The 11,966-nt window shown below is 41.6% G+C and overlaps 1 protein-coding gene across 1 annotated transcript in view; it reads right to left on the reverse strand.

Annotated features, from left to right (window-relative positions):
- Nucleotides 1–342: 342 nt before the first annotated feature.
- The window catches only part of LOC143302336 (uncharacterized), an 11,695-nt gene continuing 71 nt past the window's right edge, over nucleotides 343–11,966 (reverse strand). Inside the window, exons 1-7 of the mRNA XM_076616960.1 lie at nucleotides 11,860–11,966; nucleotides 11,072–11,164; nucleotides 9,280–9,372; nucleotides 5,531–5,623; nucleotides 4,077–4,169; nucleotides 1,887–2,030; nucleotides 343–596 (exon numbers count right to left, since the gene is read on the reverse strand). The exon at nucleotides 11,860–11,966 is cut by the window's right edge and continues 71 nt beyond it. Coding sequence (XP_076473075.1) covers nucleotides 1,936–2,030; nucleotides 4,077–4,169; nucleotides 5,531–5,623; nucleotides 9,280–9,372; nucleotides 11,072–11,164; nucleotides 11,860–11,947 — 555 coding nt within the window. The 5' untranslated portion in view covers nucleotides 11,948–11,966 and the 3' untranslated portion in view covers nucleotides 343–596; nucleotides 1,887–1,935. The remainder of the gene's footprint in view (nucleotides 597–1,886; nucleotides 2,031–4,076; nucleotides 4,170–5,530; nucleotides 5,624–9,279; nucleotides 9,373–11,071; nucleotides 11,165–11,859) is intronic.

Below are 11,966 nucleotides of genomic sequence, written 5' to 3' on the forward strand. Positions count from 1 at the left end.
TATGTGTGTGTGTGTGTGGGTGCATGCGTGTGTTTAGTTTAACGTCTGTGTGTATGTGTGTGTGTGTGTGTGTGTGTGTGAGTGTGTGTGTGTGTGTGTGCGTGCATGCGTGTGTGGGTGTGTGGCGTGCGCATGGTGTGTACGTGCCTGTGAGCGCGCGCGTGCGTGTGTGTGTGTTTGTGTGTGCGTGCGTGTGTGTGTGTGTGTGTGTGTGTGTGTAGTTGTGATTGCGTGCGTATGTGTATGTTTGTGTGTGCATGCGTGTGTCTGTGCTTACATATTAATGTGTGTGCGTTCCACATTGATAATTAAAGAATCAAGAAGGAAATCAGAAGCCAGGCATGGAACGGTATTTTTTATTTATTTATAAAACAGTAAGTAGACAAAGATTGACAAGAAAGGGTCCTTTTCCACAAACACAACCCAGAAAGGTGTTGTTTTGTTTTCCGAAATGACACAGCTACATGAGAAGTGTTATAAGGCAGACGGGTCATGAAGTGATCTCAATAGCTGAAGGTCCGGCAAAGTTCGCCGTCTTCAGAGCATAGCGTGCAGTAATTCTGGTTTCTATTTCTTCCGTTGTACAGGTGTTTCACCTGAAACACACACACACACACACACACACACACACACACAAACAGATGTACACACATGCGCGTGCGCATATCATTAATATTCATACGCATAACATTTCAGATAATTATAGATAAATGAATACAAAAAAATCAGACTAAATGAGTAAACGGCTGAAAAACAGATCATCAACAAGGCGAGTTCCACCCCTCCCCCCCCCTCACCGCCTGCCCTTCCCTCACTCCGTCCGCTGCAATGTGTGTGTGTGTGTGTGTGTGTGTGTGTGTGTGTGTGTGTGTGTGTGTGTGTGTGTGTTCCTTAGTTTAACGTCTTTTCACTGCAAGTGATATTAGATGAGGGTAGGATAAAAATCGAGGGAGTGGAGTGGGTGGAGGGGGGGTGGGGAGAAATTAATGTGTATGCCCATGCAAGTAAGTGAAAGTGTGTGTGCGTGCGTGCGCGTGTGTGTGTATGTGTGTGTTATATATAGAAATGATTGATTTAACTAAAAGAGAGAGAGAGAGAGAGAGAGAGAGAGAGAGAGAGATCGTTCGTTCGTTTATTTATTTATAGTCTGTTCGTCTAAGATGATGATATTAGACTGAGGTGAGAGAGAGAGAGACAGAAAAAAAGCATAACAATATAACATCTTTCTAAAGAAAAACTAACAATTATATCAGCAAACCAAGTGGACTATTTAACAAGAATTTGAAAAAGTCATACATTAGCAATGGACTTCTGAAGATTGTCAACACTGAAGATGATTTCAGTTCAGGTATGTGAGACTTTAAAACATATGACAAGTTAGTATATGACCGGCTGTTACGTGAGCACCACAGATGCAAGAAACATTCCTGACATAGATGGTCTTAAAACAATTCATTTTCCATCTGCAAACCAGAGAAATGATTTGCCTCTTATGAAAATCATTTTGATAATGTTTTCCCATGAAACCATACATACGGGGGAAGGGGGTGGAGGGGTTGTGTGTGTGTGTGTGTGTGTGTGCGTGTGTGCGTGCGTATGTGTGTGCATGTATGCATGCGTGTGTGTAAGGAGGAGTGAGGCAATGGATTTGACAGTCAATAAACTAACAAGTAACTCATTAACTGCGATAAAAAAATTTTTTTTAAATGTAGCCGTGTACCGAGTGGTTCTTCAAGGGTACGGCACAAAAGACTTAACTAAAAATGATTGATTGAATGAAAGGATAGACAAGATCCCACGCACAGGCCAGGAACATATAGCACCACACACAACAACTCCTAAAAAAAAAAAACACCAACAAAAACGTGGACACTAAACCCACTCACCCCCCAGTACACTGGCGTTGACAGAAGCGGCGGCAACGCTTTAAGCAAGTCAGTCACGTGTGAGGCAGGGGGGACAACACGAAGGGGGTGACCTCCCTCGGAGGCAGGCCACGTTGCACTGGTATCTGTCGCACCCTAATGGTCCTGTGGTAGTATACACAAGGAATTAGGTCCCGGTTTTCGTCAGCGGGTAAAATACGTCGTGAAGTAAACTGTTTCTTTCAGTCTGGTTTTTCTTTCATGAGAAATAGAAATCACACACACACACACACAAACACACGCAATAACACACACAACACACTGACACACACACACACTGACACACACACACACACACACACACATATACACACACAAACACACGCAATAACACACACACACACACACACAAACAAACAAACACAAGCAATAACACACACACACACACATACACATACACACAAACACACACAAATCCTTCAATGCCCCCCCCTAACCCCTCCCATCCGCCCTCCCCCACACCCACCCCCTGAGCAGCATCCACTCAATTCCTACCCATTCTCCAGCGACACCAAACAATGTAAGTGTTATCAGTGTCACGATTGAGTTGTACACAGTGCTGTGCTGTGTAGTCAGTACTGTTCATAACCAGCATGGATATAGCAGATCGCCTTGTTAGGTGCCTGTCTGCTGCTTTGCTGTCCCAGTGTTTCTGGCATCACAGGAACGTGTTCCACCCCATTCAATCACTCCCTCCCACCCCCCACCCCCCCCCACCCCTCTGCCCTGAATCACTGACTTCACCTCTGGGTCAGCCACAGAGCTAAACTCGGCTCCTGTTCTGCTCTCCCTCTCTCTTCTTTGATTGCAAGATGTAGCTCTGCAACTACCCCCACCCCACCCCCCCTCCACTCTCTGCAGATCGACATTCTCACTACACACCGAACCATCTGACAATATTTTGCCACACCTAGCATTAACTCTCTGCATACGAACGGCGAAAGAGACGACGTTAACAGCGTTTCACCACAGTTACCATCATCAAAATATTGCAAGCGGAAGGCTCTTATACTGAAGAGGTGAATGTTGACAATGAATACCACAGTTCTGACGACGGAAGCTAAAGGTTGGGTCATTCAGACACCCACTGAACATCCGAGGGGTCTGTGTAGAGGAGAAGAGAGGACTGGCCGTACTGAGTGAGTTAAACTAATCGTTATCACTAACTTGCAAAGCTTCTACAGCATTTTGGCATTTTGGGGGTGGAAAATTCTCAAAGTTCTTTTGCAACACGCTGCTGTTTCAAGCCACTTGGGCCAGGTTGTGAATCGGTGTCTGCCATTTTGAAAGCGTCGTCTGAATTTCAGTGAGGGGCACAACAAGTAACAACCTGGAACGACCATACACAGCGTCACTGGATGCTGCTCCTCGTAAATGATTATAGTAGACATATACCAAGCTGTCCTACAGGTGTCTGTTGGAACACTGCAACTTTGAAACAGAAAATAGAAAATTCTTGAGGGGATATGGATGCATGTATGCGTCCTTGGGGAAAAAGTGAAGCCTTTTAGTGGAAGTATATATATGTCCTTGGCACTCAAGAGATGAAATCTCTACATTTAAAAATGGGAAACCCACGGCGACCTGTCACAATCCCTCGGACAAAACTGTTTGCAGATGGGACACCTTGGTTGTGTCGAAAACTCAGAAACGCTGCAATAATTATCATGCAGACAAGTCATGGAAACAGGTAGGCATTTTTTCTCTCTTTCACATGCATACTTGCACGAGAGCACATATATACATGATGATGTTCGTCCTTCGGATTCGAGGATGACCATGGCGAAGATTGGTGGCTGTGGGTTCGGAGGTGACTGGTGATGCCAATCCGGGATCTGAAGGCTCACCCACATGTGGGACACAAGTGAGTGGGTGGGTGCTGTCGTGGCAGTGGATGCTGCTCGGGCCTTGTATAGCACACAGCACGCTTTCGTTGCGCCTCGGTGATGCTGCGCCTGGCTTCAGCTGCAAGGGCTTCTGTGGTGATCTTGCTGCGCCAAGCTGGACGGTCCAGAGCAAGTGTCTCCCACATATATACACACATGCACACAAACACAAGCCTACACGGGAACGTACGTACGTACACACACACACACACACACACACACACACACACACACACACACACTATGTTACAAAGTCTGAACTCACTGCATCTACAAGTGGGACATCCGCGGCGATCTTTCACAAAGCCGTTAGGACAGAACTTCTTGCAGATGGGACCACACACTGGCCACGTTGGTTCTGTTGACAGAGAGAGACACTGACACTGACACTTTTTAACTCTTTCCATACGAACGGCGAAAGAGACGACGTTAACAGCGTTTCACCCCAATTACCATCATCAAAATATTGCAGGCGGAAGGCTCTTATACTGAAGACGTGAATGTTGACAAAGAATACCACAATTCTGACGACGGAAGCTAAAGGTTGGGTCATTCAGACACCCACTGGACATCCGAGGGGTCTGTGTAGAGGAGAAGAGAGGACTGACCGTACTGAGTGAGTTAATGCAGGTAGCTGAATAGCCTTTGTGGATTGGGGCATTACAATTATATCCTCATTGTGAAATAATAACAAATAAAATGCTTACAAAAAATAAAGTAGCGTTTCAAACACAGACGTGTATATTCATATATCAAACTTAACTCGTTCTACTCCAGGTACGAGCTAAACCGTTCCGTGATTACTTCCCCTGTTGACCAGGTACGAATGTTCTCGTACCAACACACTGTCCTAATTTCGTTCATTCTTGCTTGATACAGTTGGTATTCTAATCTGAACTGTTTATGGATCCTGGAAGCATGAAAACGAAGCTTTGTTTGACAAATTAAATAAACAATTCTCCATTGAGTTTTGCTGTTTTAGTGAACCACCCTGTTTTTTCTTCAGTGGTCTCATGTAGTTCTGGTCTAGGGGAGTTGTAGCAAGTTGTAGCGGCGGATCATGAAGGGTCCTCATTGGTGTCCTAACTCAATGAAGATTTCAGCTTCCTTAAAGGTGTCATCTTCTAGCATTGACACAACTTCAATAAGAGTATAAAAAAAATCTTTAAAAATAAAAGAAGTATTGTATTTGTTATCAGCAATAGAACTCTGCCCTCTCATGCCCACCGTCCATGAGGTCAGTACAAACACAAGCTATCAGCAATCTGACAAAAACCACTTTCAGATAGTGTGATAAACTCATGATTGTGTTCTTAGTGCCACACAAAAATGTCAAATAAACAAAATGGCACCCTTATCTTATTTGGCTTGCCATGACGCTGTTGCTGTTCCAAGATTTTTGTTGCTGTAAATGACGGCCCCACTTCCACTCTAAAGAGATGGTACTCTTGAAAGCAAGATGCCTGGAAGAAGCCAATTCCCCCTGAATAGCATGCATCAACTGAGTCACAATAGAGTATGGACTTGTGCTCTAGTCAGTGAAATATACACCCAGGTTTTTGTGTCCTGACAAAAGTCGAATAAAACACTTTACACTTTTGTCGAATGTGTTTCATAAGCTCATATGCTTTACTTTGAAATGGAACACACACACACACACACACACACACACACACACACACACACACACACACACTATGTTACAAAGTCTGAACTCACTGCAAACGCAGGTGTTACATCCACGGCGATCTTTCACAAACCCGTTAGGGCAGAACTTTCTGCACGTGGGACCACACACTGGCCGGGTTGGTTCTGTTGACAGAGAGAGACTGACATTGACACTGACACTGACACTTTTAACCCTTTCACCGCCATAGGCGACTTCAGTTGACTGGACAGTGCATCGCCATAGGCGACTTTTGTCAACATGAGGGATCATGTTGATAGACCATTTTTTGACTCAATTGTGTAAGCAAAGTGAGTCTATGTTTTAACCCGGTGTTCGGTTGTCTGTGTGTGTGTGTGTGTGTGTGTGTGTGTGTGTGTGTGTGTGTGTGTGTGTGTGTGTGTGTGTGTCTGTATGTCCGTGTGTCCGTGGTAAACTTTAACATTGACATTTTCTCTGCACATACTTTGTCAGTTGACACCAAATTAGGCATAAAAATAGGAAAAATTCAGTTCTTTCCAGTCATCTTGTTTAAAACAATATTGCACCTATGGGATGGGCACAAAAAAAAAGAAAAAAAAAAAGAAATGAAGCCTAATTATATGCAAACTGCATTTACTGTTATATTTATATTTTTTGTATTCTCTAAACTTGGCACTTTGATCTGGTATTCTGACCCACAACAAGAGCAGTCATTATTATCATTTTTTGTTCAAACAGGAACTTCTTTTGCTGAGCATGGAATTTTTATTTATTTTGCAAACATTTTGGTGCAGATAGTAAAAAAGGGAAATTACTCTGTAATTAATGCTAGGGGACTTAATTTATCACAAGTGAGTCTTGAAAGCCTTGCCTCTCTTGTTCACATTGTAACGAAGCTCAACAGCTGCAGCCAGTTTCCTGCCAATAGAACAATGATTAACCTTTGCCCCCTGACTGAGCTCGAAGTGAACAAGTCCATCGTGTTGTTTTGACATGAACCGAACCATGTGACTGAGAGCATGTTTCTACCATATTTGGCGCTGGGGAGTGTTTTTCACACAGAAACTTGACGGTGAAAGAGTTAAATGTCAATAAATTGCCTTTGTGGTGTGCGGGATTACAATCATATCCTTTTTGTGAAATGTACATTATCATCATCATTATTATTATTATTAGTAGTAGTAGTAGTAGTAGTAGTAGTAGTATGTTATTATTATCATCATAATCATCATCATCATTATTATCATCATTATTATCATTATTATTACTACTACTACTATTATCATTATTGAAAATACATAAAATGCATTCAAAATAGTAAAGTAGTGTTTCAAACACAAACGTGTATATTCACATATCTATCTCACACACTTACAAAATCGGCCTTGGCCTTGACCTTGACCTTGTTATGATTCTTTTAGTCGTTACTATTCAGCAAATGACTACTAGGCACAGTAAGAAATTAAACAGCAGTTAATACTTTGAAACGAAGAGTCTAATATTTTCATACTGAATACTGACTTCTGCAATATACTTTGCCAAGGATCTGAATGATTCTTCTTTTTGACAGCCACCTCAACAACGTTTTGTGTCCTAACAACAGGCGCATGAAACTGGTTACACTTTTGTCAAAAGGGTTCATTCGCTCATATGCTTTACATTGAAACAGAAAATGCAAATCGTCTTCTTTAGCGTTTATTTTACAACCTGGGCCGTATTAATTTCTGCTGTGCCTGACATAAACCAGGTTTTATTTAATAATAGAGTCCTTGTCCGAAATCTGGCTAGCATATCCCTGTGCCATTCATGTGTTATGACAGACTTTTTTTTTTTTTTTTTTTTGGCTGCAAGTTAAAGTTTAACGAAAGAAACCATGTGTATTTTTCATTCTCTTCCACATGGGTGTGCCGTATTATTTTAATATTCGCATAACTCGATCCTTGAATTCAGAAATTCATGCATTATAATCCCCCCGCATCCCGATTTAAGAAAACAAAATATAACCCGCTTTAAGCGAGTACTTTCTATTAGATACCTAGTTATATTTCCATTTTTCATGCTGCTGTGATAACATGTGTGCTCGATTATAGTTTTGTCATAGGTAGGATCCAATACAGGACATGAACGTGCATACAGTTTTGTCATTGGTGGGATCCAATACAAGACATGAACGTGCATACAGTTTTGTCATTGTTAGGATCCAATACAAGACATGAACGTGCATACAGTTTTGTCATAGGTAGTATCCAATACAAGACATGAACGTGCATACAGTTTTGTCATTGTTAGGATCCAATACAAGACATGAACGTGCATACAGTTTTGTCATACAAGACATGAACATGCATACAGTTTTGTCATAGGTAGTATCCAATACAAGACATGAACGTGCATACAGTTTTATCATAGGTAGGATCCAATACAAGACATGAACGTGCATACAGTTTTGTCATAGGTAGTATCCAATACAAGACATGAACATGCATACAGTTTTGTCATTGGTAGGATCCAATACAAGACATGAACGTGCATACAAAGGACACACACCACTTTCAGCGTGAAGCGCTCTGTTAGAGAAATGTAAAGGAACATTTAGGAAAAATATGAACATTTGCTATTAGAGTATCGTCAGTTACCTACCCATATTTCTGCTACGTATGTCATTATGGGTTCAATCTGGGCATCAAACAGCTCCCAAAAGATCGACTGTTCAAATGAATTGAGGGTTGTTGTTTTGTTTTTTTGTTTTGTTTTGTTTTCTTTAAAGAGATCTTAGCATTTTATCCACACATTTCTCCGTTTTTCTACAAACTTCTTCTAATACTGTATTTAGTCTTATCTTTAGAGTGATTGTCATTCCAAGGTGTTCATAGCAGTTTTTACCTTTACTTCCATATTTCCATACCGCCACATTTCATATTCAGAAAAACAGACACCCAGTCTAAAGACCATAACATTCGTCTTATCTAAGTCAACAATTAATGTAAACGATCAGCTTCCTGTTTCAGGATGGTAAGCTTATTTTGTAAACCAACAATAGTATCGGACAGAAGAGTGGCATCATTTGCGAACATCAGGAAAATTTCAACATCATTTGTATACACGCCATTTACTATGTGTATACTGCCTCGTTTACTAATTTCTACGACTAATTCCTTTATAAAGAACAAGAACAACTCAGGGCTCAGTTCACATTCTTGCTTAACGCTACGTCAGCAGTCCAAATCGATAGAGTATGCACCCCTTTCGCGAACTCGCACAACTACAGCATCATAAATTCTTCGGAAAGACTTAAGCATTTTCCCCATTCATACCATTTTCCTCAAAACATTCCACAAGATATTTCGGTTGATAGAGTCCAAAGCTTTTTCTAAAATCAACAAAAGCAACATGCTGTTTAGCATTCTGTAGAATACATTTTTAAACAATTGCATACTCAGTGAAAATGTGATTTAATGTGTCAACGCGCACGAACACACACACGCACACACTGACGCAGGCACGCACACACATTATGTTAAAAAGTCTGAACCATTGCTAATGTATGACTTTTTCAATTCCTTGTTAAACAGTCCAGTTGGTTCGCTGTTATAGTTGTTAGTTTTTCATTAGAAATATGTTATATTGTTATGATTTTTTTGTTTATTTTTTAAACAAAACTTAAATCAATAATTTTCACACACACACTTTCACTTACTCGTATGCGTACACAGTAATTCCCCCCACCCCTCCTCCCACTCGATTTTTTTCCTTCCCTCGTCTAATATCACTTACAGTGAAAAGACGTTAAACTAAAGAACGAACGAAAGTCTGAACTCACTGCAAGCACAGATGGGACAACCACGGCGATCTTTCAGAAACCCGTTAGGACAGTACCTCCTGCAGAGGGGTCTACACTTTGGTGGGGATGGTCCTGTTGAAAACCCAGTCAGAATTAAAAAAGGAAAGAGAGAGAGAGTGGGAAAAGAGATAGGAGGGAGACACAGAGAGAGAGAGAGAGAGAGAGAGAGGGGAGAAAGAGACAGAAATAATAATAATAATAATGATAATGATAATAGGACATACGCCCAATCCAATGATACAAAAGCTCTGTGCACTTACAACGAAAAGCACAATAAAGTAATTTGTGCATACTAAAAACACACTCAATACACTTGGATGCACAAATCCACCCACTCCACCTCAACACACAAACTCACACTCACTCCTCACAAGATGCACACACACTCACACACACACACACACACACACACATACACACACACAGTGAGCGGAGAGAGAGAGAGAGAGAGAGAGAGAGAGAGGACATCACAGTAGCATAAGGCTCACCAGTCTAATATACAGACAACGACTGGATGCCATAGAAACAAGACATACTTCTAATGTGACTTGCATTTGCGGCAATGAAATTACCCCCGTGCACATATCATCCATAAATGTGAAAGTTAAAACCATATTTACCGATGCCATTTACAAAATCTGCAGTTCCATCTGCTTCCATTACAAACGTTTTATATGATAATTAACATAATTATGCTTGAAATAGTTCAGAATTTAATTAGGAGCCCCATTGGCTCTCTGTTGTTTGTTTTGTCTCGTATATATTCTTTTTTACGCTAATTGAGGAGAGAGGAACAGGGAAAGTGGTGATGATTGAAGGCATGGGTGGGGTGGGGAAGATGATGGATTTTCGTCTAAAATCACAAATGTGGATTGACGTTAAATTAAAGAAGGAACGAACACACACACACACACACACACCACACGCGCGCGCGCAAGTACACCTTAGCCGCTTGAGGTATATAAACATGTGCGCGTTTAAAAAGATAGTACTTTAAAAAAAAAATCAATATAAGAGATTCAAGATTCAAAAACTTTATTACTCAAGGATAAAGATTTTAGGCATCGCCCAGTCTTCCAATCTGTCCTTGTGACAACAATAACAATAACAACATTAACGATAACGACCACAAAAAAAAAACAAAAAACAAAGAGAGAGAGAGAGAGAGAGAGACAGAGAGAGACAGAGACAGAGAGAGAGACAGAGAGAGAGAAAGAGACAGACAGATAGACAGAGAGACAGAGATTCTGATTCTGATTCAGAGTCAGATGATTTATTCATTAATAGACCTGAGCCTCTTTTGAAGGGGTAAACGACCAACATACATTTCAAACAAAATCGAACTAACGGACTTACCAACCACGTACCGATACACACAATTACAGAAACACTGCAGAAAAGTATGTATCATTTTAAGAAGTGACAATAGGAGAGAGACAGACAGACAGACAGACAGAGACAGTGAGAGAGAGAGAGAGAGAGAGAGAGAGAGAGAGAGAGAGAGAGAGACCGAGACAGACAGATAGACAGCCACAGAGAGAGGAAGAGAGAAAGACACAGAGAGAGACAGAGACAGACAGAGAGACAGTCAGGGACAGACAGACAGATATAGAGACAGACAGAGAGGCAGTCAGAGAGAGATAGGCAGACACAGAGAGAGACAGACACAGACAGAGAGACAGTCAGAGAGAGGCAGGCAGACACAGAGACAGAGGCAGACACAGAGAGAGAGAGAGAGACAGAGACAGAGAGTGATGCAGAGGCCACTGACTGTCCCGACAGCGACAGGTGGGGCATCCCCTTTCATCCGGAATGTTCCCGAAGGGACAGTGGATGGCACACACTGGACCACACACCCTGGGTCCTGGGGTGAAACAATCATTGACATATAAGAAAAAAAAGAGAGAAAAAAAGAAGAAAAAGAAAAGAGAGAGACAGGGGGGGTGAGAGAGAGGTATGGGCAGGAGAGGGGAGAGACAGGGGGGTCGAGTTTCAGTTTCAGTAGCTCAAGGAGGCGTCGCTGCGTTCGGACAAATCCATATACGCTACACCACATCTGCCAAGCAGATGCCTGACCAGCAGCGTAACCCAACGCGCTTAGTCAGGCCTTGAGAAAAAAGAAAAGAAAAAAAGGTGAATAAATTATAGATAAGCTTACATAAATAAATAAATAAATAATAATTATGATATAAAAAAGGTAGTAGTAATGAAAATAAAAATAAATAAATAAATAAATAAGACAACAATGATGATAGATAAGCAAATAAATGTAAAACATGAAGACACACATTCAAAAAGACATTCATGAAGACAAAGAAAAGAGAGAGAGGGGGGTGGGCAGCCGGGAGAGGGGAGAGACAGAGGGGTGAGAGAGAGAGAGGGGTGAGGACAGAGAGAAAGAGAGAGACAGACAGAGAGGTAGAAAGAAAGAAAGAAAGAAAAAAGGCACACACCATACAAAGGAACACTTTACGGCTACTCACGTGAATGGACAGCTGAGAACTGTTAAGGAACTGTGAATGACTGAATGGAATATTTACAAACAGTGGTCAAACTCACGTGTAGGCGCAACACGAAGAGAGTGAACGCAGCAGACGACAACCAGCAGCAACACCGCCAGTTGACAAAGGTAGGTTACTCTCGTCATGATGAACTGAAAAACAAAC

This window comes from Babylonia areolata, chromosome 29 (genome assembly GCF_041734735.1).
Source record: "Babylonia areolata isolate BAREFJ2019XMU chromosome 29, ASM4173473v1, whole genome shotgun sequence".
Taxonomy (NCBI): Eukaryota; Metazoa; Mollusca; class Gastropoda; order Neogastropoda; family Buccinidae; genus Babylonia; species Babylonia areolata.